This window comes from Mesoplodon densirostris, chromosome 4, assembly GCF_025265405.1.
Source record: "Mesoplodon densirostris isolate mMesDen1 chromosome 4, mMesDen1 primary haplotype, whole genome shotgun sequence".
Classification (NCBI taxonomy): Eukaryota; Metazoa; Chordata; class Mammalia; order Artiodactyla; family Ziphiidae; genus Mesoplodon; species Mesoplodon densirostris.
Window position 1 is genome coordinate 86,868,859 of NC_082664.1, and position 25,742 is coordinate 86,894,600.

Genomic DNA, 25,742 nt, shown 5'->3' on the forward strand with positions numbered 1-25,742 from the left:
CAGGGAAGTTCCAGGTCCTCCCCCTCCTTGAGGCTGGAGTATCTACATAAATTATTTGTAGTTCTGCATGGGAGATTTGTCTATGCTCTCCATGAATTAACTTATTAATTTATAATATACTTTTTAATTATTAATAAATTATAACTTATTCACTCATATATATTTATATTTGACCCTTTGATAAACCCCATCATTTTCTGTGTGTGAGGGAGGTTTTTTTGGCCACACCATGTGGCTTGTGGGATTTTGATTCCCCTTCCCCCACCAGAGACTGAACCCAGGGCCTTGGCAGTGAGAGCGAGGAGTCCTAACCACTGTCTGGTCCTAGAATCAGCCATTTCTCCAAGGACCCTTGGTTCTTTTTATTGGAAAATGGTATTGGAAACCAAGATTTGGGTGCTAGGTATACTCATTGCTACTGGGGTGTCTTGCTTTTTGGCCCTCCTCAGCTGACAAAGGAAATATATGTGTATACTGTTATATATACCCATATCTATAATTATTTCTGTATGTAACCATCTGAATCTATATATGGATGAGGTTTTTTTAAGTCTTACAGATACACAGTGTAATATTTACAGCTGAAATTAATTATATGGCTAAGATTTGCTTTTAAAAACTCCAGCAAAAGAACAAAAAAAAAATTGGGGATAATACAACACAACTGGCTAAGATAATCATTGAAGCAGAATGATGGGTACATTTGGGAGTCATTATACTCTTCTGTCTACTTGTGTGTATGTTTAAAATATTCCATAATAAAAAAGGTTTTAGAAAATAGCCTAAATTGCCATGTTGCTATTATAGTGGGTCAAAAAGAGCACTACAGACAGCCAGATATGTGGCATTCACACAAAGATACATTTTTTCTCTCAGGGCCATCCCTAGGTGAAATTTTGAAGAGGACAACTGTTTTTCTTCCACACATTTGGACCCATCTGCTGTTTCAGAAACCCCAAGCTTATTGCTCTCTTCCTACTTCCTAAATCTGCTTTTGGGGAAAAACCTGATCATTTGAAAATGCCCCTTTCAGAGTGTGGTCTTTCCTAGGAACTTACTTTCTGCTTCATCATCAACTGGGCAAGGAGTGACATTGTTTCTGGCTTAGGGATTTCAGGCAAGGGGTGTTTGGCAGGTCCAGCAATAGTCCCCAGCACCCCTGACATCACACCTGTATCGTAGTTTTGCTCCAAGCCCCAAAGTCACAGATTCCCTGCATTCTCTAAGGTGATGAGGAACACAGACAGTCTGTGGTCTGCCCCATCCCTTAAAGGGAACTTCCCAACTCTTACCTCTTTAACCAGTAGTTGGGAAAGAATATAGCCTTGATCACAGGGCCAGTGAGACTGCCATGACCCCATAACTCATGTTGGTCCCCCACCACTCCCTGAGGTGGGGACAGGAGATGGAGTCCTAACTCTGAGAAAGCTGAAGCAGCTACTTCCTGAGACTGCTGGAAGTTGCCATCAAGGTGTTCTGCTGCTATGGGCAGGTGGTTCTTATTTCCAGTTTTGTCTTTGTCTTCTCTGGCTCCTTGGCCTCCTTGGACAGTCGTGGATTATAAAAGGCAGAGAGTGGGCAAATACTTATTTCACAGGAGTAGGGTGATGCCAAGGCCCAACCTAGCTCCACCCATAATAAGGGGCTGCTGCTGGCCCTTCCTCTCTCCTGGGATAGATCATAACTGGCTCTGCTTCTGTTCTGAGGACAGGAACTCCTAGGACATCTGCTCATACATTAGGTCAAATACATTTCCTGTTGATTCGATTAGTTTCCTTCCAAGCAATGCATTTACAAAAGGAAGGGAGATTTTTGCAGGCATGTATTTGCAAAGGCAGCCAACCTCCTCCAGTCACACACACACATCTTCTCCCCATCCACCCACAAAGCGTCAGTCACATTTAGAGTTTGCACAAATGCACACCCTCCCTCATACATCACAATGCACACCCTCTCACCCACCTACACACCTCTTCCACAAAATCACACCTGCTCTCATACCCTTAAAGTATGTTCCTTTACTGTGCCCAGAGAGAGAGAGAAAGATGGGGGGGATGGGTAAGAAGAGTGGGTTGCGAGGGCTCAGGAAGGCAAGCATGCTGTGTAGGAGCTGGAAAGTCAGAAGACCAGGACCCCACAGTCCTCTCTACCCTGCAAGTAGAAATACTAGGAGTCGAGAGGGGTTCAGAAGCAGGGGTAGAGGAGGCAGGCACTCAGGGTGCCAGGCCCCACATGGACAATATTGCTGCCCCAGGGTGAGAGTGATGTGCCTCAGCCCTGCAGCTGAGGTAGGAAGTTTGTCAAGGCTGTGAGTGGAGAATGCAGAGGTATTCATGATATGTTCCAGAAGCCCATTTTGCCTGGTAGCAAAGGATGGTCCTTGGGCTGGGATTCTCATCAGAGTTCAGGAAATGGATTTCTGGGGGAGGGTTGGGATAAGGGGTGAAAAGGAAGTGAAAGGCTGGGTTTGCACTCTGGGTTCAACACCTTCTAGGAGGGGTCTTCCCAGTGTCCGCCAGAGTCAACAATTTCCTTTCACTGGAAACTTGACGTCCCCTCCAGAGAGGAGAGGTGGGGGAGAGGACCCTGGGAAATGATAAGCGCTCAAGTTCAGGGCTGCAGCAACCGCACTGCTGCAGTAGCCATGGCCCCGGTGAATCTGGCTTCAGCCCCAGACTGTTGTCTGCCTGCCCTGATCCGACTCAGCCTGAGCTCAGACACTGTGGATTCTGGAATGGAGCAAGGCTTTTCCTTTAGGAAAGAGTCCTGAAGCTGACCCACAGCACCCCAGAAAATTGCCTGAGTTCTCAGTGAAACGGAGGCTCAGGCCCCTGCCATCCAACTCTGACAGCGCTTCTCCCTGTGATGCCGCCTGGGGGCACCCCCAGCTGGGTCTGAGGCTGCCGCCCCGCACTGCTACTGTTGTTATCATTAGTATAATTAATAAACAAGCACTGATGGGGCCAAGAGGAAGAAGAGGCAGGCCCCTTCTGCTCAGGAGAATCCTTGAAAAGATCCAATGAGGCTGCAGGGAAGTGGAAGGTGGGTTGGAGGGGGCACTGAGTGGCTTCTCCCTCCTCCCCAACCCGGACTTCTGGGAAGGGCCCTTTGGAGTAGGCTCCTGGGGACAGTAAAGGCAAGGGAAAGAGGAGGGGAACGTTTGGTAGACTGGATTTGGAACTAGCTCTTTCTCTGCCTGACAGGATGTCTGTGGGCACGGCCATCCCCTTGATTACTGGTTGTGGGGCAGGCCAAGCTCTGAGGCAATTATACATTCATTTAACAGGCATCTGTCTACTTACTTATGGCGTGCCTATTGTGTGCAAGGTGGTCTACTAATAATAGCTAATGTTTTATTGGATATTGTGAAGACACAGCCAACTTTCACCCCACTTCCTGGGGCATGGAGGCGAGAAGCAGAGGAAGCAACTAGGGAGAATGACAGCCCCAAAAGATATGGGCCATTGGGCTTTGACCTATGTAGTGTAGCAGTGGGGATAGCAGATAAAACCTGAGTATTACCAAGATCTCAGAAAACTCAAGACCCAAGGCCCAAGGTCTTGGAGATAAAGGGGTGGGAAATGGAATATGAAGATGGGGAATTTGGGCGAAAGGCTCATGAAAGAGGCAGGAAGGTGTGCTAGTATATCCCGTGACGGGTGCACTGAGTCACGACAATTTCAGGGGGCCTCATGGTTGGGAGTATCTAGGGGATACTTTCTGTGTTGAGAGGAGGGTGCTGGGTTCTGTGATCAGTCTGGACAGAAGTTGGGGTGTGGAAGAGGCTTCTAGCAAGGTTTGGAGGGAAGGATCTGGAGTGTTGGGTTTGAAAAGATGCTGGAGTCCTTAGGGAAAGGAGGGGCGCGGCTAGGGTGCCCGTGCAGGGGACCGAGCCAGATCCTCGGATCCGGCCTTGGGGTAGCTGGGGCAGGGGGTGCCGGCCGGGGCTGCGGAGGTCTGCCGGGGGAGGTCGGCCGGAGGCCGGGCCGGCAGCGGCCGGGTTGGCGCTCGGAGCGAGCCGCCCGGGGCTCCGCGGGGGGGCGGTACGAGCTCCGGCTGCCGGCGGGCGGGCCGGGGAGGAGGCGGCGGCGGCTCGGAGAAGAACATGAATCAGCGGCGGCGGCGACGGCGACGGCGGCGACGGCTGTGGAAGGAGCGCGGTGGCCCAAGAACGGCCACAGGACCCCGCGCGGCTGACGGCCGCCGCGGCGAGTCGCAGCGGGTGGGGGTCCCGGAGTGCTGGCCGCAGCGCCGCCCCTCGGGCCGGCCCCCGCCCCTCCCTCGGCCCTCCTCCCTCCTCCCCCTCCTCCTCCTACTCCTCCTACTCCTCCTCCTCCTTCTCCCTCCTCCTCCTCCACTCCCTTCTCCTCCTCCACTCCCTCCTCCCTCGTCGCTCGCGGGCCGGGCCCGGCATGGTGCGGGGTCGCCGCCGATGGCGCTGAGGCGGAGCATGGGGCGGTCGGGGCTCCCGCCGCTGCCGCTGCCGCCGCCGCCGCCGCCGCCGCCGCCGTCGCCGCTGCTGCTGCTGCTGGCGGGTCTGACCGCTCTGCTGCTCCCCGAGCCCGCGGCCGCAGGTAGGGGCTGGCCCGGGGGGCGGCGGAAAGCGGGGTGCTGCGGAAGGGCGCGGCCGGGGTCGGAGCCCGGGGACGGCAGCAGAGCGAGACCCGGGCCTGGGCGGGCCGGAGAATTGGGCGGGGGGCTCCAAGCTGGAAGGCCGAGGCTCGGGAGGGGGGAGGGGGCTCAGCGGCGTGTTCGCCGCGGGATCTCGGGTCGCGGCCCCCACCCCCCAACTTTCTCGCGTCCGAGCTCATCTGGCGGGGTTGTAAGGAAAGGAGCGGGGCTGCGGGCCGAGTGGTCAGCGGGGGGTGTTTGGGATTGGCGTTTCCCGCCTCGACGTTCCTAGCTGTTTGCTCTCCCCTCCCAGTCTTGGGGACCACATCTGCCCACCCCACACAAACGAAGGTCCCACTCCGAAGCCACAGGGGTTGGGACTGAGCACCCACCGGCACCCCTACATCATGTAGGTACAGGGGCTTCGAGAGTGCCCAGTCACAGAAAACACCTGGGCGTACTCTAGTCGCGGTGCCTTCTCCGAGCTTCCTGAAACTGGGCGTGTTGGAGAGGATGGTCTGGGGCAGGGTTGCTGGTCTTTGCTCAGCCTTGTGTTCCCACATAGCCATGAGGCATTTGCCAATGGCAGGAGTGCTTCTTGCGGCACCGGGATCCCCAAGTTCACACTACACACCCCTGGGACTGCTGGGCAGGTATGGGGTGTAAGGCTACCCCTCCTTGCGCTGTGGCTGGTCCTGAGAGAGTGAAGGGAGTAGGAAGAGACACAGGGCAGAGCAGCAGCCACCCAGCAGGCACCTTCTTTTCAGACATATCAGCATCTCAGGGAAGGAAAGGGAAGGGAAAGAGTGACAAGTATTTCCAAGCGGAAGGGTGTATGTATCTTAGGATCAGAGCGCTCAGGATTTGCCTTGAGTCACACAGCAAAGGGCAGGAAGAAGCAGAACTGGATTTCAGCTGTGTTGATAGTTCACCTGCCTCTCTCTGAGGGTGTGTGTGTGTGTGTGTGTGTTCGTTCAGAGGGTAGCGCCCCTGTTGGTGTGAGAGTAGCTCAGGGGTTTCGGGCTCCCTGTTCAGGGCCCCTCCCCTTCCTTCTACCCCCTACCTTCCTAGCGCCTGCCTCTGCACCCATTCAGGTATTAATAGAGCGGCTGGCTGCCAGGAAGGCTGCCATGTGTTTTCTGACGTGGTTTTGCAGCCATATGTTCTCCACTTCAGGGGAGCACCCCCTCCTTCCCTTCCTCAGCCTCCTTACATTTGCTGGTGTAGGGTGCAGGGGGATGCCAGCAGCAGTGCAGGGCCTAGGCTGACACCTTGGGTGGAGAGCTGGTTGCCTGTTGCACTGACTGGGTGCAGCAGTGATTCCCAGGGCAGTACCTACCCCAGGTGTATGAAAGCGCCCCACTGTTGCAGCCTGGCTTGCTTTCCTTTTGGTGGTTGGGCCTGACTTAACATTGCCCAGCAGGGAGGTATGGGGAAGAAGTCATTTCCTTATAGCTGGGAGGAACTTGGCAGTGGCAGAAATGGTGCCTGGAGAGCTTGTCATGCTCCTTCCCCCAGCCCGGGTCCAGGCTACCTTCCCTCCCACACTGTCCTGCCTCTGCTTCCTTGGCCATTGGCTGAGAATGAGCCCCCTGACACAGAACCTAGGTTTTGGAATAGGATGGGGGATATTTCTAGAGACAAGGTCCCTCTCAAGCAGAATGACACATTCTCCTTCCCACCTCTCAGGCCTGAAGCTCACGGGAGCCCCAGTGAAGCTGACAGTGTCTCAGGGGCAGCCGGTGAAGCTCAACTGCAGCGTGGAGGGGATGGAGGAGCCTGAGATACAGTGGGTGAAGGACGGGGCTGTGGTCCAGAGCGTGGACCAGGTGTACATCCCAGTCAGTGAGCAGCACTGGATTGGCTTCCTCAGGTGCAGGACTGTGGGGGAAGGTGTGGGATGCCAGCCTGGGGACACGTTGTGCTCTTTCCATGGGGTTTGGGAGCTGGGGGCAATGCTGATGCCCAGAGGTCTGTGGTTTTTTTATTAGGCAACCTGTGGAGACTTCCAGAAGTGGGGGCAGCCTGAACCCATTGAATCTGAACCTCTTGGGCAACCCAAGAGCTGCCCCCCTTGACCCTGGGAGACCTGGTGTCCTGTTTCCACAGCCTGAAGTCAGTGGAGCGCTCTGATGCGGGCCAGTACTGGTGCCAGGTGGAGGATGGGGGCGAAACCGAGACCTCCCAGCCAGTGTGGCTCACGGTAGAAGGTGAGGAGGCAGAGGCACGTGGGCGTGTTGGCCTGGAGCAGATGCTGTCTGCTAGTAACCACCCTATGCCCAAGAAATCTCAGTGGAAGCTGGGCTGCCCCACTGCCCTCTGGGACCTGATTGCTCCAGACTCCAGGCCTGGCGCAGCCATGGAAGACCATACCCACTGGAGTCTGGGTATTTGAGAGCCAAAGGGGCAACTAAGACCCATAATCTATGGGGTGCAGTCAAGTTTCAGTTGTCTGACAAACAAGCCTCAAGCACCCATCTGGGGCTGGACCCTGTTCTGCCAAGTGGCCAGGCCAGGAGGGGGAGGGATGGGGGAGGGATGGGGGAGGGGAGGAAGGATCCGCAGCTGCAGGAGCTTAAAGCTGTGCAACCCAGGAAAACAAAGTGACTAAGAAAGCAACAAAGGGCTCTGAACGGGATCTGGGGCCTGCCAGCAGAACTCTGCTAAAGCTCCCGCCCACTCCCCCTCCCTTACTGCCCCTCCCCCAGCTCCCCACCCTCTGCCTCTTCCCTTGCTTTGAGAAGGGCTGTTAGAGCAGGTCTGGAAAGGGAGAATCTGTCAGGCCCAAGGGTACAGCATAAAGGATATCCCTGAGGGGGCCAAAGAAGAGAAGCTTCCCCCCCTCAAGCTAGATGCCTGTTCTGCAGTTGACCCAATCATAAGGGCCCGTGGGACCTTCCGCATAGAGGGCTTCAGATGGTAGCAGACTTGTGGCTTGGGCAGTCGGAAGCTGAGAGTGGCAAGGCTCACTCCCCACCCGCCTTTTTCCCCCTAGGTGTGCCATTTTTCACTGTGGAGCCAAAAGATCTGGCAGTGCCACCCAATGCCCCTTTCCAACTGTTTTGTGAGGCCGTGGGTCCCCCAGAACCTGTTACCATTGTCTGGTGGAGAGGAGGCACGAAGGTTGGGGGACCTGCTCCCTCTCCTTCCGTTTTAAATGTAACAGGTGAGCAGCCTCAGGAGGGGCTTTGAGCAGGGGTGGTGAGGCTGGCAGAGTTCAAATCTGCTTAAAACACTGAGCCCGCGGTCGTGAGTGTCCAGAGTGCCTGGGTACATGAGCTGCACCCACCATTACTAAGCTCATTAGTCAGGTGTGCTAGGCTGGCCGGGTGGGCTGATTAGTGGTGATCCTGCTGTGTGTGCCTAAGGAGATGCTGGAGCCTCTTTCCTTCGTTCACAGCAGTCTAGGCCGTACACAGCTGGCCCTGGAAGATGAATGTGTGGGACCAGGGGCACCCATCCCCCCCACCCCTCCCAAGGGAAGAAGCCAGGACCCAGCCCATGCAGAGCTAAGAGGAGTGTCAGGCAGACTTGCCTAGAAGTAAAGAGTCTCAGGCTGCAGAATGGGGAATGGCAGGAGGAAGGAAAAGGGGGAGGGGGAAGCCAGCACAAAGATACAGGGGCCTCCTCTTCTAATGGCCTTTGCCAGAAATCTCCAAACCTTTCCCAAACAACTGTATCTGTCCACACCTCCACACAGTTAGACCAGAAGCAGCCACGCCTGCCCACCCACCTGGACCCCAGAATCCTCAGGCACATACCTTACACACTTGTGAGACTTGCTAATCTGTGAAACAAAGTTAATGTTTCTGGTCAAGGCTTGAACTGGCCGAAAAAGATGGGAGTCTGAGCTTAGTCTCATGTACTGTAAGGTGGGAGGGACGGACTCTGATCTGCCAAGTCCCTTAGGAATACGCATTTTCAAAGGAGGTGGACTGCAGGATCTGATCCTGTTCAGGAGGCGCTGGGTTGGAGCGGATGAGAAGGGAGGTTGCATTCAGTTCTCTCCAGATGTGCATGGTTGGGACCGTCAGGCAGCCAGCTTGAGAATAAGCACTCACTGAACTCCCACTCCACACAGCACACGGTGCTAGGTACCACGGGAGATCAAGGGAGTACAAAGGAAATAGAAGCCATCGGTCCAGCCCCCCAGGAATTAGTATAACTGGGGAGACAAGACACATGCATAAGGAGCAGAGAACTATTGAAAGGCAGCGACTCTGCAGATAGAACAATGATATGGCACAGAGCAAATAGAGAAGGGCCCTGGAATGTGCAATAAAGGAGTGACCAGAAAAGGGAGGCAGCTTTGTACTGTCCGCGGGAGACGGGATTGTGGTTGGAAGGGCAGTATAACATTTCTCAAGTGCTTTGCTGTGTGCCGTGCACTTTACATATGTTGTATCGGTTGGTTCTCACAATCCTCCCATTTGGGAGATGAGAAAACAGAGCCCCAGCCCTGGGATTTATATCCAGGCCCACACTGTGGAACCTTTCCTTTGGCTGGATATTGTAGGATATTCAGACCCAGAGCCTGACTATCCCCAATCCCAGACTGAGTGGGACTTGATGCTGGGGGGCGGTGCTGACTGAGGTTTTCTGGCCCCAGGGGTGACCCAGAGTACTGTGTTCTCCTGTGAAGCTCACAACGTAAAAGGCCTGGCCTCTTCTCGCCCAGCCACTGTTCGTCTTCAAGGTAGGAGGACCCTGGGAGGTGAGGGGCTTACGGTAAGGCAGGGACGTTCTCAGCAGGCTGTGGGTGAAGTTAGAATTGTTTGGTGTTCCAGCTTGCCTGGGTCCTGCTGGGATCTGAGGGATGAGGGGTTAATTGGCATGGCTCCATTCCTAGTGGGAGCACCTGAGACCCTGCCATGGCTGAGATGAGAATAGAAACCTGACGTCACAGTAGATTTCCCATCACGAAGCAGAGTCCTTGGGAGGGAAGGAGGGAGGGAGCCAGCAGGAGATGGTCAAGGCTCACGCCCAATCTTGCTTCTGCCAGCCCCTGTCGAGGGAATGGGGGTGGGGAAAACAGCTTAGCAGGATGATAGAGGAGACCCAAAGGGCTGCTGTGCACAGCGGGCAGGGTGGAAAGGGGGAGAGAGCCGGTGTGTGCAGGAATGGGCTGTGGCCGCAGGGTCAGCTGCCTCTCACTGGTATCTCCTAAGGCCGAGGTGCCGTGCTCCCCGCCCCCACCGCCAGACACACATTATCTTACCCTATTCCTTGGTCAGACAGGGCCCCCGATTCAGGGAGCATTAACCTCTCGCCACAGCCTAGGCACTCTCTCCGGTATGAGCAGCTGTTCGCTGCCAGTTGCTTGACTTGTGTATTACTGTGGTCCTGGGAGTGCTGAGTAGCCATCTTAGGTTTTCTGGGGGGGAACCCTAGGGAGGAACTCAAGGCTCGACTCCCACGCTTTCTCCCTCTTTTTCTATCCTCCCTGGGCACTGACTCTAAGTCCCCATCCACAGCACTGCCTGCAGCCCCCTTCAACATCACAGTGACGAAGCTCTCCAGCAGCAATGCTAGCGTGGCCTGGACGCCAGGTGCCGATGGCCAAGCCCTGCTCCAATCCTGTACAGTCCAGGTAGGCTGAGAGGGCGGACAGGCTCTCCTGGCTGTGCTTCTGGCTGCCTCGGTGGCACTTTGTTGACAGTGGTATCACGTTTACCTAGTCTTGCCCATGGGGCTTGGTCTCCAGCTCTATTCAGGTGACATTCCCTTACCAGGAACAGCCCTAGCCACTGCCCCTTATCATAGGGTGCTCTAGCAATCAAGTGACGGCAGATCGGCTCAACCTGTGCATTCTTCAGGCTGGAAAACAGATGACTAGAGCAGATTGGGGATATCTGGAAGAGTTTTTCTTATGTGGGTGAAAACCCAAACCTTTGACTTATCTGATACCTGCATTCTTGTGCCCCAACCTCTGACCCATGCCAAAGAGAACAGGGGGACCAGAAGAGGTCCTAGGCCCCAGACAGTGGGAAAGCTGGGTAAGATGATACTAAAAATGAGGCAATTCAGGCTTGTTCATTTTTGTCTGTTCACTCAAAAGGTATTTAATGAGCACCTTTGACATGGTTCTAGGGAGTTCTCTTGGGCAACAAAGGCCCCTGCTCTCGGCTCCACCCTTTAGAGGTCCACCCTTTAGAGGACCCCACTCTGGCCCTCCTTTGGTTGCACCCTTCACCCCTGGGCAGGGAATCCATAGGGCCAAGGGAACACGCCCATCCAGCTCACCAGGACACACCCCTCTCCCCTTAACCTGAGTCTGCTTCTGGGGCCTATATGGGCCTCTCCCTGGTCTATCCTCCCAAGGATGGATCACGCTAAGGTATGTGCACCTCTAAGCTCAAAGGGCAGCCATTTGAGGGGGAGTGGGTATGCAGGCAGCACTGTCCACAGCCATGCACGTGATGTCCCTCATGTTGCAGACCTTTGGCTGGAGGCTGGCTCTTCTTGTGCCACCACATTCTGGCTTGGGACTCCAAGGATTTGGAGAATTATAAATGCACACCCAATCTTCCAGGTTGTTTTGTAGCTTTGTTTGTCAATACATTAAGATAGAAAATATTTTACTTAATAGTCTGTTCGCTGATTTTTAACGTTTAAATATTTAGTCATATGGTACACTGGATCTCCATTTGTACTCTTGCCCTGGGTCCCCAAAATGTAAGGAGCAGGCTTGGTTCATGGTGCCCACAGGCTCCCAGTTACTTTGCTCTGAGAGTTTGCATTGGCATGTAAACAGTTACAAAGAGTGGTATCCACTCTAACATAATTATGCATCAAACAGAAAGGGGCATGGATTTTCTCGAGTATTTGAGAAAGGCTTTCACAGAGAGAGTGGTATTTGCGTTGAATCTTAAAGGATGAGTTGGACTTTGCTAGGAAGGTTATTCTCAGCAAAGGGAACAGCGATTGCAAAGACATGGAGGTGTGGAACCTGGTGTGGCGGAGGGTGGGAAGGGGTGGGTTGCAAGTGTCTGCTGATAGACTTTTTTAATTGAAGTATAATTGATTTACAATGTTGTGTTAATTTCTGCTGTATAGCAAAGTGACTCAGTTATATATATTTTTTCATATTCTTTTCCATTATGATTTATCACAGGATGCTGAATATAGTTCTCTGTGCTATACAGTAGGATTTTGTTGCTTATCCATCCTATATAATACAAGTTTGCATCTGCTAATCCCAAACTCCCAATCCTTCCCTCCTCCTCTGCCCTCCCCCTTGGCAACCACAAGTCTGTTCTCTGTCTGTGAATCTGTTTCTGTTTCGTAGGTATGTTCATTTGTGTCATATTTTAGATTCCACATATAAATGATATATGGTATTTGTCTTTCTCTTCCTGACTTACTTCGTTTAGTATGATAATCTCTAGGTCCATCCATGTTGCTGCAAATGGCATTATTTCATTCTTTTTTTATGGCTGAGTAATACTCCATTGTGTATATATGTACCACATTTTTTTTTTTTTTTTTTTTTTTTTTTGTGGTACACGGGCCTCTCACTGTTGTGGCATCTCCCATTGTGGAGCACAGGCTCCGGATGCGCAGGCTCAGCGGCCATGGCTCACGGGCCCAGCCGCTCCACGGCATGTGGGATCTTCCCAGACCGGGGCACGAACCCGTGTCCCCTGCATCGGCAGGCAGACTCTCAACCACTGTGCCACCAGGGAAGCCCATACCACATCTTTTTTATCCATTCATCTGTCAGTGGACATTTAGGTCGTTTCCAAATCTTGGCTATTCTGCTGATAGACTTGTAGAGGCATTAACTCAAGTCCCCCAACCATCCCCCTACCTGTCCCATCTTCCATCTCATCTCACATGCCTAAGAAACCTCCCTGCCTTACATCATTAATTTCCTTTATTTAAAAAAAATTATTTATTTTTGGCTGCATTGGGTCTTCATTGCTGCGTGGGGGTTTTCTCTAGTTGTGGCGAGTGGGGGCTACTCTTTGTTGTGGTGCACGGGCTTCTCATTGCAGTGGCTTGTCTTGTTGCGGAGCATGGGCTCTAGGTGCCTGGGCTTCAGTAGTTGTGGCACACGGGCTCAGTAGTGTGGCACGCGGGCTCTAGAGCACAGGCTCAGTAATTGTGGCTCATGGGGTTAGCTGCTCTGTGGCACGTGGGATCTTCCTGGAGTAGGGCTTGAACCCGTGTCCCCTGCATTGGCAGGCGGAATCTTAACCACTGTGCCACCAGGGAAACCCTAATTTTCTTTTTTTTTTAAATAAATTTTATTTATTTATTTTTGGCTGCGTTGGGTCTTCGTTGCTGCACGTGGGCTTTCTCCAGTTGTGGTGAGCAGGGGCTACTGTTCGTTGCGGTGTGCAGGCTTCTCATTGTGGTGGCTTCTCTTGTTGTGGAGCATGGGCTCTAGGGCATGTGGGCTCAGTAGTTGTGGCACGTGGGCTCAGTAGTTGTGGCTCATGGGCTTAGTTGCTCTGCAGCATGTGGGATCTTCCGGGACCAGGGATTAAACCCATGTCCCCTGCATTGGCAGGCAGATTCTTAACCATTGCACCACCAGAGGAGTCCCACATAATTAATTTTCTGTTTTTCTGTAGGTGACTCAGGCCCCAGGAGGCTGGGAGGTCTTGGCTGTTGTGGTCCCTGTGCCACCTTTTACTTGCCTGCTCCGGGACCTGGCACCTGCCACCAACTATAGCCTCAGGGTTCGCTGTGCCAATGCCTTGGGGCCTTCTCCATATGCTGACTGGGTGCCCTTTCGGACAAAGGGTCTAGGTAAGGGACTTACAGAGCAGTGTACCTGGACATGGATGAATGGGGCCGGGGGCTGGAGTAGCAGGGGTAGTGTTGGCTCCAGTTCTGAATGGCGTTGATTGAGAGAGGGCTACCTGAGAGGGAGGATCATGCATCAGTCCTGTTTACTGAGGTCCTGTTGCTACCTGGAGATAAATCCAGTCCCCCTCCCATTCAGCTCTAGTTCTAGTGGGTGGGGCAGACAAGCAAAGTGGGAAAGATCAGGTAATATGGTGGTGAAGAGTGCCCCAGGGTGCTCCAGGAATACCCCCATACAGAGATCTGAGGTCTGAATCATAAGGAAAGAGCCATATTTGGGGGAAATCACTGCAGGAAGAGGGCACAGAGTACAATGACCCTATGGCACAAACTTGCTTGCAGTTCCTAGCAATTGCAAGGAGGCTGGCAGGGTTGTGAGAGGAGAGTGAAGGATGTTGCTGAGGCAGTAACCAAGGTGATGAAGAGCAATACCCTACCTAACTGGGATGGTACGGGTCCTGCCATTACCCACCCGTACTCCCCAGGACGATGGGTAAGAGCAGTCAGACCTGGGAAGCAGACTCTTCCCCCACGTGTTGTTCTCTGAGCTACTTGGTTCTTTGGAGTTGGTTCCAAAGGCCTGCATGGGTTAGTGGTGGTGGGTGGGGCAGGGCTCTTAGCAACCTTCTTTTTTGGGGAACAGCCCCAGCCATTGCTCCCCAGAACCTCCGTGCCATCCACACAGACTCAGGCCTCATCCTGGAGTGGGAAGAAGTGATCCCCGAAAGTCCTTTAGAAGGCCCTCTGGGACCCTATAAACTGTCCTGGGTTCAAGACAACGGAACCCAGGTAAGGAAAGCTTCTGCTTACTACTAGAGTCGGCCCTCAGGGCTCTGAGGCCTTCTGAGCTTCAGAATGGCTGTCCTTGGTGAGCCTGGGGGCCTTGGTGGGCCTGTTACCATCCCAGGGAGTCTACCCCTCCCGCCCTCCCCTGCAGGCTGCACTCTTCATTGGATTATGTCTCCTGTTAAGGTTGCCTCCAGTGTCCACTTTGAAAGGAAAGCAGGAAGCACATTCCTGCACAAACTGGGGGAGGACACAGATAAAGCCTTCTTATCCTCCCCAAGTTCCCGCCTAGTTCCCGCCCATCCCCCATGTCTGCATTCTCAGACTGAGCCTTGTTTGTGTTCAGGAGAGGCCTCTGCAGCCTGCAGCAGGAATGTGATGACTCCCAGCAGGTTGTGTTCCTGCAGCCCCTGAACCCACAGTGTCCCTAACCTCCCATGTTCCTAGCGAGACCTTTTTCTGACTTCAGGCCCCAGCTGGAGGCCTTTTACTCAGGCTCAGTGTGCGATGGGGGTTTTTCCTGGCTGCAGGGTGAGCTGACAGTGGAGGGGACCAGGACCAACCTGACGGGCTGGGATCCCCAGAAGGACCTGATTGTGCGTGTGTGTGTCTCCAGTGCAGTTGGCTGTGGGCCCTGGAGTCAGCCGCTGGTGGTCTCTTCTCATGACCATGCAGGTAAGACCTGCAAGACCTGTAAGGGGAAGGGGGCAGGGGATGGAGGCTTTCAAGAGCAACCTACACTGATGGGAGGAGGCTGGCAGTGCCTCCCCTCTTAATAGGCCCAAAGACTCAGAGTCAAACACTTGAGGCCAGGGTTGTATCTCATTCTCCTCCCCCTGCCCTACAACTAGCATAGAAATCCCTGGTCATGCTGTAGGTCCCAACAGTCAGGGCCTGTCACTGACAGAGTAGGAACTTTTGGGTCTTCCTTTGGAGCCTCTTTCCACTCTGGACCCTTACTGAGTGAGAGGAGCCTCTTGACCAGGCCAGATGACCATCACTGGAAAATTCTAAAGAGCCTCCTTGGCGTCAGGCTAGCTCGTGCTGCTTCCTGCCCCTGTCTCCCACAGGCCAGCAGGGTGCTCCCCACAGCCGCACGTCCTGGGTGCCTGTGGTCCTGGGTGTGCTGACAGCCCTGGTGACGGCTGCTGCCCTGGCCCTCATCCTGCTTCGAAAGAGACGGAAGGAGACACGGTTTGGGTAAGGGTGGGGGGTGGGGCACAGAGGGAGAGGCAGGTGGTAACTGAAGACCTTGGAGCTGACTCCAAGTCCTGGGTTTCCCTTTAGGCAAGCCTTTGACAGTGTCATGGCCCGGGGGGAGCCGGCAGTTCATTTCCGGGCAGCACGATCCTTCAATCGGGAAAGGCCCGAGCGCATCGAGGCCACACGTGAGTGAGTGGTGGGGAGCCATAGGAGGAAAAAATGGGTTATCTTGGACCCCTATCTGCATTCCTCTTACTAATTTGACCAATAGGTCTGAACCTTGATGAGTCCTAAGCACACCGTGGAAAAGACACAGACCTATCCTCATGGAAATCGCCGGCCCAGCTGTGGGAGAGCTCACTTAAGCTCATCTCTGCTTTGAGGGTGGAGTCTGGGGTGCAGGAGGCAGGCTGGGTTTTGGATCTGGAACCAGAGAGGTCCTTCCCCTTTCTCACCACCCGCCTCCCCACAGTGGACAGCTTGGGCATCAGTGATGAGCTGAAGGACAAACTGGAGGATGTACTCATCCCAGAGCAGCAGTTCACCCTGGGCCGGATGTTGGGCAAAGGTGTGTGAGGCTGTGCAGGGATTGGCATGAGTTGCCATGTCCCGGTATGTTTGGTGGCTCCCGTCACTCCGAGGGTGTGGATTTAGGTCAGCTCCTATGAACAGCATATGCTTGTAGACTCCTGGGTTTGGGATGTTTGGGGGAATGGAGGCTGGGGACAAGGAGGGATGAGGTGTCATCACACCCAGCCCAGCATACTTTGCTTTGCTATGAACGAGGGAGCCTCTTTCAATGGCCCCAGAGTCTAATGATTTTGTGTCCCTATGAGGGGTCCCCTGGGAGGGTTCTGGGTTGGGGACAGGAGGCCAAGGGGACTTACCATCATTTGGATCGGTTCCTAGGAGAGTTTGGTTCAGTGAGGGAGGCCCAGTTGAAGCAGGAGGATGGCTCCTTTGTGAAAGTGGCTGTAAAGATGCTGAAAGGTGAGTGGAGAATAGTACTAGAGTGGAGTGAGGGCGTCACTTGGGAGGGTGAAAGGGGTGGCTGATCCTGAAGCAGGCTCTGCTAGGCCCCTAGACTTTTCAAGACGAGTTAGCACTAAGTGGGATGCTGTCTGTACCATGTCAATAATTCACAGGCATAAACCCACACTCATTGGTGCCCCAGCCTTTGTCCCCTGCTGTCAGCAGTGACTGTCCTCTGGTTTCACTCGGGGTGATTAAAGCTGTGGTTGGTTGAGCCGTTTGACTCTCCAAACCAAAGGGAAGGCATGAGTGAGTGGAGAAATTGTTGGATAGCACCAGCCTGTGGGAGTTTCTCCTGCTCATGGCCGGACTGTTTCCTGGGCCCACTGGGGGCACATTTTCCTCACTCCCTCCCTCCTTTCTTCCCAGCTGACATCATTGCCTCAAGCGACATTGAAGAGTTCCTCAGGGAAGCGGCTTGCATGAAGGAGTTTGACCACCCACACGTGGCCAAGCTTGTTGGTGAGCCCCTTCTTGGGGGAGGTAAATGTAAAATAGGGCTAAAACTACGCTCCCCCAAGGTGCGAGGGCAGTCTGTGGGAGAGAAGTTCGGACTTTGCCTGGTGAGTAAGCAGACACCAAAAGAGCAAGGAGCGGCCTGGCTGAAATCTGATCAGGCTCTAGGTAAGGAGTTCAGTTTGCAGACCCTGTCCCATGAAGGCTGCTCATATAAACAGAGGAGGAGGAAGAGGGGACAGAGAAGATGCTCCAGAGATTGGGGGGGCAGCCAGAGTCCCTCTTGGGTAGTCACCAGGCCAGTGTGGAACTTAATGAGGAAAGAGGTAGCAGAACCAGGGCTAGAGGTAGAACCCAGCAGGTGGGGTCGCATACAGATGCCTGAACTGCCCCTTGACCTTTATGTGCCCCACTGACTCTCCCTTGTCCCCAGGGGTGAGCCTCCGGAGCAGGGCCAAAGGCCGTCTCCCCATCCCCATGGTCATCCTGCCTTTCATGAAGCACGGGGACCTGCACGCCTTCCTGCTCGCCTCCCGGATTGGGGAGAACCCCTTTGTGAGTGCCTGGGGTGGGAGCAGCCAGGAGTTGGAAAGGGACAAAGACCCTGGGAGAGAGGTTGGCTTGGTGGATAGGGCCAATTGACTTGGTTGGGAGAAGGTGGGCTCCAAGTTTGACTTTTTTTGCTAACAGGCTTCCTTCTCCTTCACAAATCCCTGCTGGGAATTTAGGCTGGGCAAGGCCCCTTTCTGAGAGAAGAGTCCCGTGGAGCCCCAGATTGGGGGAGTCTTGACTTTTGGGTGCTCTCCCTCAGATTTGCCAAAGCTTCCTTGCACTGGGAAGCCCCTTCATCCCCTTCCTTTCAGTGATTCTGAGGACAGTCTTTAGGCTTTCTGGCCAGGGAATCCCATTCATCCTGCCCTGGCTGGGTCTAGCCTGAGCTCGCCCTGTCTGCCCACCAGAACCTGCCCCTGCAGACCCTGGTTCGGTTCATGGTGGACATTGCCTGTGGCATGGAGTACCTGAGCTCCCGGAACTTTATCCACCGAGACCTGGCTGCTCGGAACTGCATGTATGTGAATTCTGGAGGGCTCGGGGTTGGGAGGCAGGAAGCAGTGCCAGGAAGAGCTAGCTAATGGTCAGCTCCCACCTGGGACAGTATCTGCTACGTGAGGGGACGGCTTGAGAACAAAGATGCCCTGGATTTAGGCGGCCAGCCTGGCGGAAGGCTGATCCCATCCTCCGACACTCCTCACAGGCTGGCAGAAGACATGACGGTGTGCGTGGCTGACTTTGGACTCTCCCGGAAGATCTATAGTGGGGACTACTATCGTCAGGGCTGTGCCTCCAAACTGCCCGTCAAGTGGCTGGCCCTGGAGAGCCTGGCTGACAACTTGTATACCGTGCACAGTGACGTGGTGAGCAGGGCGGCCCAGTGAGACTTGACGGTAACACAGTAGTGCGGACTAGTGCGTGGGTGGACCTTTAGCACTGCTCTCTGGGCTTTGGCCGCCCCATTATGAGGCCCCGGAGCCCCAAGATATGCTTGCCTCGGGACTCTGCCTGGCTCAAGAAGCCTAGTGACATCTCCCCTCGAACCTCGATTCTGTCCCAGTGGGCCTTCGGGGTGACCATGTGGGAGATCATGACTCGTGGGCAGACGCCGTATGCTGGCATTGAGAACGCTGAGATCTACAACTACCTCATCGGCGGGAACCGCCTGAAACAGCCTCCGGACTGTATGGAGGACATGTGAGTGCCCCAGGAAGGGGATTCTGGGAGGAAACAGGTATTTGGGGTTTCAGCTCATGGCTGCCACAACAGCTGCTGGCCCATGGGGAGCTCCGATCCGCAACTGAACTTTCTTTCGTTTTTCTTTTTTTTTGTGGAAATGTCCTCGTCATTAGAGGGAAGTCTGACCTCTACCCCCAAACTCCCTCTTAATCTACTGCTCCTATTTTCTTTCTCTCCCCCTTTACCATCCCATGTTTCTTACTCCAGCCTTTTCCTATTACTCTGTTTTCTCCAGTTTCCAGGGAGAACCAGGAATCCCACCCAAGGGCAGAAGGTGCAGGGTTGAGCAACAGTGCAGGTTTCCCTGTCACCTCTTCCCCACCCCCACTCCTTCCCTAAGGCTGAGCTCTCCCTCCCCCTCAGGGAATGCTGCTCAGGGGCAGGAAGAAAACTGCTGCTCCATCACATTCCTTGCTTGACAGGGAGGGGGCGCTGGGGGCGGGAGGTTGGGTTCCTTTCTTGTCTTGGCCTCCTCTCTGAGGGAGTGGAGAGACCTAAGATAACAAACTGAGATCCTGGGAGAAGGGTACTGCCTCCTCTCCTTTCTGGAAGCCCAGAGCCTTGGGAGTGGGGCAGGGTGGTGATACACTCACTGCACGGGGGAGAGTCATGAGCCCCTTGTGACTAGAAGACAGTATCACTAACATTATCTGGGTTCTTTACAGGCATTCTTTTAGGTAATCCTCCTCTAACCCTATGAGGAAAAGACTATTATTATTCCCATTTTGTAGATGAGGAACTAGGATTAAAGAGGTTAAGTAACATGACCCAGGTCACACAGCGATTAAGTGAATGAGTTGGGACTTGAATCTAGGTCTGTGTGATTTTAGAATGTGCCTATTAACCATGAACTCGACTATGATTTGTCTATTCTACCACCCCATGCAAGCCAGAGTTTCCCTGGGCCTCTGGAGGACCTTTTCACTAGTACAAGTCCTAGTGAGGGAGGGAGTCCACAAACCTATTTCCTGCTCTGGGGTTGGACCTCCAGAGGTCCAAGAATGGAGACAGGCAGAGGAAGGCTCAGCCTGAATGGTGGGGTCCTCTTTCTCTAGGGCAGTGGGTTTGAACTGCCCTGAGGTTGGACTGTGGGGGAGAGGGCAGTTTGAGTACATGAACCAGGCCCTACGTCTCAGCAGAGCTCGGGGCATGTCAGGGGCAGGAAGGTCAGGTCTCCCGGTGGCTGTAGCCTGCCTGGGCCTCTGGAGCCACAGAGGTTTTGCTGGGCAGTGGGGACCAGGCCCTGGCTTAGTGTCATCTGGGGCTGGAGTTAGTGTTGTCAATAGAGGGTGGGCAGGCGCTGGCCTCCCACCAGGCAGCCTGGTGGACAGGCGCCAGCTGGCTCCCGGCATGGCCTTGACAGTGTATCCCAGCCTTGCCACATACCCATGGCCTGGACCATTCCCACGACCTATTCAGTGTCTGGCATGATTCCCCCCATCGTTGGAGGCCCCTGTTAGGAGGGCTGGAGTGGGGGTAGTGTTTGGGGCTTTTATCGTGGGCACAGGCAAGAAAGTCAGGCATTTGCTATGACTAGATCTGGTCTCAACCCTTTCCTGTTATTTATTTACTTACTTATTTTTTCTCAGCATGAAGCATTCCCTGGGAACAGGGATAAGATCTCAGGGAATCTGCAAAGCTGAAATTGTATGTAAAAAGTGTCCCTGCCAGGGGAGAAGGGCTGGAAGCTTTTCTCAGATTCTCGAAGGTGAGAATCCTCATGAACAATGAGGATTTAAGACCCCGTGAATGGGTGAGGATTTAGGACAGAGGGTGGATTCCCAAACCACCCCCATAAATAACCCTGACTCCAGGCTGTGTTCCACAAGACAAAAACACTCCTACTACCCCTTCCCAAAATAGCATAAGAGGGACTCTGGACCCGACCCACCTACCTTCATCACTTTCTACCTGTGTGACCTTAGTCAAGGTTCTTAACCTCTCTGTGCCTCAGTTTGAACGTTGGTAAAATAGGGATCACTTATTTCACAGTATAGCGAGAATTAATAATAAATGTAAAATGCTTAGAAGAGTGCCAGATACATAGTAAGCCCTATACATTAGAGTGTTCAATTACATTTTATTTTCTTTTTCTTTCTTTTAAAAAAATTTTTTTTTTTTAATTTTTGGCTGCGCTGCTCGGGTTGTGGGATCTCAATTGCCTGACCAGGGATTGAACTGGGGCCACAACAGCGAAAGCCCGGAATCTTAACCACTAGGCCACCAGAGAACTCCCTCAATCACATTTTTCTAAATCCTGGTTTCATATGATTAAAGGGCCTCTGCTTTTGAGAGAAGGACCCTCCTTCCCCTTTCTCTGGCTCCTCACTACGTCCCCTCACCCTTCTCTCTGCCCCAGGTATGAGCTCATGTACCAGTGCTGGAGCGCCGACCCCAAGCAGCGCCCGAGCTTCACATGTCTGCGAATGGAGCTGGAGAATGTCCTGGGCCGCCTGTCTGTGCTATCCGCCAGCCAGGACCCCTTGTATATCAACCTTGAGGGAGCCCAGGAATCTGCCGAGGGAGGCAACCTGGAGCTGCCTGGCGGGGACCCGGCCAGCAGCGGGGCTGGAGATGGCAGTGGCCTGGGGGCCGTGGGGGGCACCCCTAGTGACTGTCGGTACATCCTCAGCCCTGGGGGGCTGGCTGAGCGGCCTGAGCAGGAGGAGCAGCAGCCAGACAGCCCCGTCAATGAGTCCCAGAGGCTGCTGCTGCTGCAGCAAGGGCTACTACCCCACAGTAGCTGTTAGCCCACAGGCAGAGGGCCTCTGGGGCCATGCGGCTGGCTCTGCTGGCCACTGTGCTGGCTGACGAAGCCCTGTGTGACCCCAGCCCAGGCAGCAAGGTGTGGAGGCTCCTGTGGTAGTCCTCCCGAGCTGTGCTGGAAGGCTGGACTGACCAAATCACCCAATCCCAGTTCTTCCTGCAACCACTCTGTGGCCGGCCTGGCATCAGTTCAGGCCTTGGCTGGGTGGAGGTGGGCCAGGCCTGGTTGTCTAAACCCAGGCAGCTGGCAGAGGGGGTGGTTATGTTTCCATGGTTACCGTGGGTACGGAGAGGAGTTGGGCGAGGGTAGATCCAACCTTGTGGGCCCCTACTCCCAGCTGAGCTGCCCCTGCTGCTTTAGTGCATGCATTGAGGCGTCTCTGGCCTGGGGGCCCATCTGTGCCTGTGCTTGGGGTTTAAATGCCCAGGTTTGCCCCTCCTCCCAAAGAGATGCCCTTGTATTATTCCCCTTTAGGTGAGAATTGGTAAAGGATTGGTACAGTCAGGTCCCAAGCCCTGTAGCGGGAGGCAGTGGGACCCTCAGGGCTGAATCTTCGTCACCTTCCTGGTTACCCACCCTGTCTAGGCCAGGAGTAAAGTGCAGCTGACCAGGTCACAGCAAGGCATGCTGAATTACACAGGCTGCCATTTGCCCAGCTTCTAAAGGCAATGCACTGAGCCCGGCAAGAGGAAGGGGTGCTGTAAGGCTTGCCCAGGAATGATTGAGGCCAGAGAGGAGTCCAGGAGCCCCTCTTCGAGCCCTCCCGCAGTCTGTCTGAGCATGCTACCAAATCCCCAAATATCCTAAGACTAACAAAGGCAGCTGTGTCTGAGCCCAGTCCTTCCACGCAGTGCCCTTTAGTGCCATCTTTCCCTCTAACTGGAGATCCTCTTCTGTCCCAAGTCTCCAGAGATGGAGAGAAAGTAGGCTTGATGGCTGGTGTGGCTGAGGGGGAGTTACTGGAGCCTGGACCCCAGCCCTGGGTGGGGGAGCCTCTGGGAGTGCATGGGGCAGGCCCTTGCTGTTAGGGACTTTTCCAAGCCGTTAGATGCTGTTTAAAAACAGAAATAAATTGAAGACTAAAGACCCAAGGCTTTGTCTCTTAAATGTTTACTTTTTTCCCAGATCACAAAAATGAAGCATCTCTGCATAGAGAAAAGGTTGGAAAGACATATGCCAGAATGTTCACAGCTGTTATCTTTACCTGATATGATTAAGGGAACTTTTTTTCCTTTGTGTTTTCTAAGTTTTCTGCATTGAGCACAAAATGCTTTTGTAATTACACAAGGTCCCAAAGAATCATAGTAAAAATAATACGTAGTCATAGATGATTAGGAAAATGCAGAAAGTCATTTTAAAAATGCCAGATTCCTGTAATCCTACCACTGTTGACCTTTTGAAAATGCACGTGTTTTGAAAAAGTTCTTTATCTTGGAACAAAGACAAAGAGACTACTTTGGCTGCCTCCTAACCCTCTATCAGACTCTCTATTGGGTGTGGAGACAGCTCTCACCTTCACAATGTTACCTGGGGCCAGGAAACTGGGAATAAGTGGGCAAAGAGAATGGTGAGCCTCTTGAGGATTTGAAATAAGAGCATGAAGTTTGCTTTCAAGTATTTCCATCTGAAAACTTTAGAAGCTTTTAGAGCAAGCTTATGGGAACAAGACGCAGGAGGCATGAGAAACCGTCACTCTCTGTGTCGAGTGTGGGAAGACTGGGAGGGACACAGGTATTGCCCTGCTGGCTGAGGACAGTGGAATGGGGCGGGTTCTTCTGAAAGCAAATATCCTGAGAAACCTGTTGCTGGCATTCCAGATTCTCGTTCCCACGTGGATCATGAGACCTGAAGTAACTTCCAGGGAAGTGGCTTTCAGAATCGTTCCTGCTTGTGATTAGCTTTAACTGCAGGTAATCATTATCTGTGAGGTAGTGTTTGGGAATTATTGACTTGGAAGTCCTGTACTCTTAAATACTTGTCTGCTGTTTTTTCTTTTTTTAAATATTTATTTATTTATTTGGCTGCACCGGGTCTTGGTTGTGGCATGCGGGATCTTCGTTGCCACGTGCGGGATCTGCAGGATCTTTGTTGAGGCATGCGGGATCTTTTAGTCGTGGCATGTGGGATCTAGTTCCCTGACCAGGGATTGAACCTGTGCCCCCTGCATTGGGAACGCAGAGTCTTAACCAGTGGACCACCAGGGAAGTCCCTAATTGTCTGCTCTTAATGGGCTCCTGCTATTATGTGCCAGGCACGGTGCCTAGTGCTTCAAGTATATTACCTCATTTAATACAGGGACTATTCCTATAAAGTGGGAATATAATTATCCTCCAAAAGGACAGAAATGCAGAGTAAGTAACTTGTCTAAGGTTATGTAACTAATGAATTGTTGATCCAGGCTTGAAACCCACTAAGTAAGAGAGCAGAGCCTGTGCAACTCTCCTACCACTCCAGAGAGCACCTTGAAATTTCATTGCGAACATGTCATCTTTTGGGTGAATGCTTGTCAATAGTAGGCACCTTTAAAAATGCACAGGAGTTCCAGTAAGTGTGTGTGTGACAAAGTAATCTATTTAAATTGGAGATACCTATCAGTAATTAAATCGGTTTAAGTAATTTTTCAGCTCAGTCTCTTTTCCCCAAGCACATTGGACTTTGGCACCTCCAACGGTCAAGGGGCTTGAGGTAGGTGATAATAGTGGAATTTTTAAAAACTTTCTTATGGAAGTATAAAACACATACAAAAAAGTATACCAATCAGAAGTGTACAGTTCTTAAGAATTTTCACAAACAGATCCAAATAACCAGTAACCAGGTCAAGAAACAGAATATTACCAGCACTCCAGAAGCAACTCTTGGGCCCTGCCCCATCTCTGCCCCCTCTCTCCTCTCCAGAGGTAACCTTTACCCTGACTTCAAACACCATGGATTGGTGTAGTTTGTTTTGAAGTTCATATAAATAGAATCATATAGGTTGGATTATTTTGTTTGCCTTCTTTCACTCAGCAATGTTTTCCAGAATCATCAAGCTGTTGTCAGACCCAAGTTCATGTGCCCGATGCACAGTGAGGCCAAACAAACCAAAATGGTGATGTTCGGAGCAGAGAAAGGTTTACTGCAAGGACCCACCAAGGAGAACAGGCAGCTCATGCTCAAAAAGGCTGAACTCCCCAATAGTTTTGGGGGAGGAATTTTGTTTGTTTGTTTGTTGTTTGTTTCTGTTTGTTTGGCTGTGCCTGCAAGGCTTGTGGGATCTTAGTTCCCCAACCAGGGATCAAACCCGTGCCTCCTGCAGTGGAAGCATGGAGTCCTAACCACTGGATTGCCAGGGAATTCCCAAGGGAAGAGTTTTTATAGACAAAATTTGTGGGGGAGGGCTGCAGGGTGTGTGACCTTCCTTTGATTGGTTGGTGGTGAGGTAACAGGGTGGTGTTCTGATTCGAAACAGTCTGGGTCAATGTGCTCTGCCTGAAGTTACCATCCTCCACATGGGTGGAGGCCTTAGTTCTGGTAGAAGGGCTTAGAGATTTGTATCAGTTATGTATATCCCTTGAGAAGGAACCAGGTACCTGCCCCATTGTTTCTTGACTGCCTTTCTTTGTTTCTGCAGTCCCTCATTCCCCCAATTAGTAACTGCTTGAATCAGCCCTTTGGAGTTCAGGGAAGGCCTAGGAGGCTGAAGCCTTTTTCCTGCAAACCAGAAATGGGGCACACAAAAAGGCTTTTGTACACAGGAGTGCCCCCACAGGGTGCTGCTCGGTTTCAGAGCCACAACAATTTTAAGAGGTGGGGGTCAAAGAGAAGAGACGAGTAGAACAGTGTTTTTGTTTTGTATTTCTTTGTTTTTTTATTATGTCCTCTGGCTCAGTGCTCCTTGTTCCTCAAACAAGATGCCACAGTCAAATTACCTGAGAATCTTGTTGAAAATAAAGATTCTGATTCGGTAGGTGTGGGGTGGGACCTGAGATTCTGTGTTTCTAACAAATTCTAAGGTGATGCTGATGCTGCTGGCCTGAGGACCACACTTTGAGGTGCAAGCACTACGCTGCATCAATAATATGAAAGTGTGCAGCAGTGTTTGAAAAATCATTCAATGACTGCAGTATATAATTTCAGCATAATAACATTAATGGAAAAGATTGGAACATAATTTAATTTCTATGTCTTATAAAATTTGATTTCTTTTTCTTTATGTGTTTCTGATTGATAATTTTCTACTTTGAAAAATTTTATTTTTTCAAATAGATGTCAAATATACGTGGTTAAAAAATTTAACAGGGGC

At 52.6% G+C, this 25,742-nt stretch overlaps 1 protein-coding gene across 1 annotated transcript; it reads left to right on the top strand.

The window, feature by feature from the left end:
• Nucleotides 1-6,272: 6,272 nt before the first annotated feature.
• Nucleotides 6,273-21,559, top strand: TYRO3 (TYRO3 protein tyrosine kinase). The gene is given in 20 exon segments (XM_060096082.1): nt 6,273-6,504; nt 6,675-6,821; nt 7,607-7,777; nt 9,221-9,307; nt 10,086-10,201; nt 13,191-13,368; nt 14,069-14,214; nt 14,742-14,886; nt 15,282-15,411; nt 15,499-15,599; nt 15,887-15,982; nt 16,324-16,404; nt 16,816-16,908; nt 17,336-17,457; nt 17,862-17,971; nt 18,158-18,317; nt 18,515-18,651; nt 21,053-21,425; nt 21,427-21,450; nt 21,452-21,559. Coding segments are annotated over 20 exon segments (2,757 nt in total).
• The last annotated feature ends 4,183 nt before the right edge of the window (nt 21,560-25,742 follow it).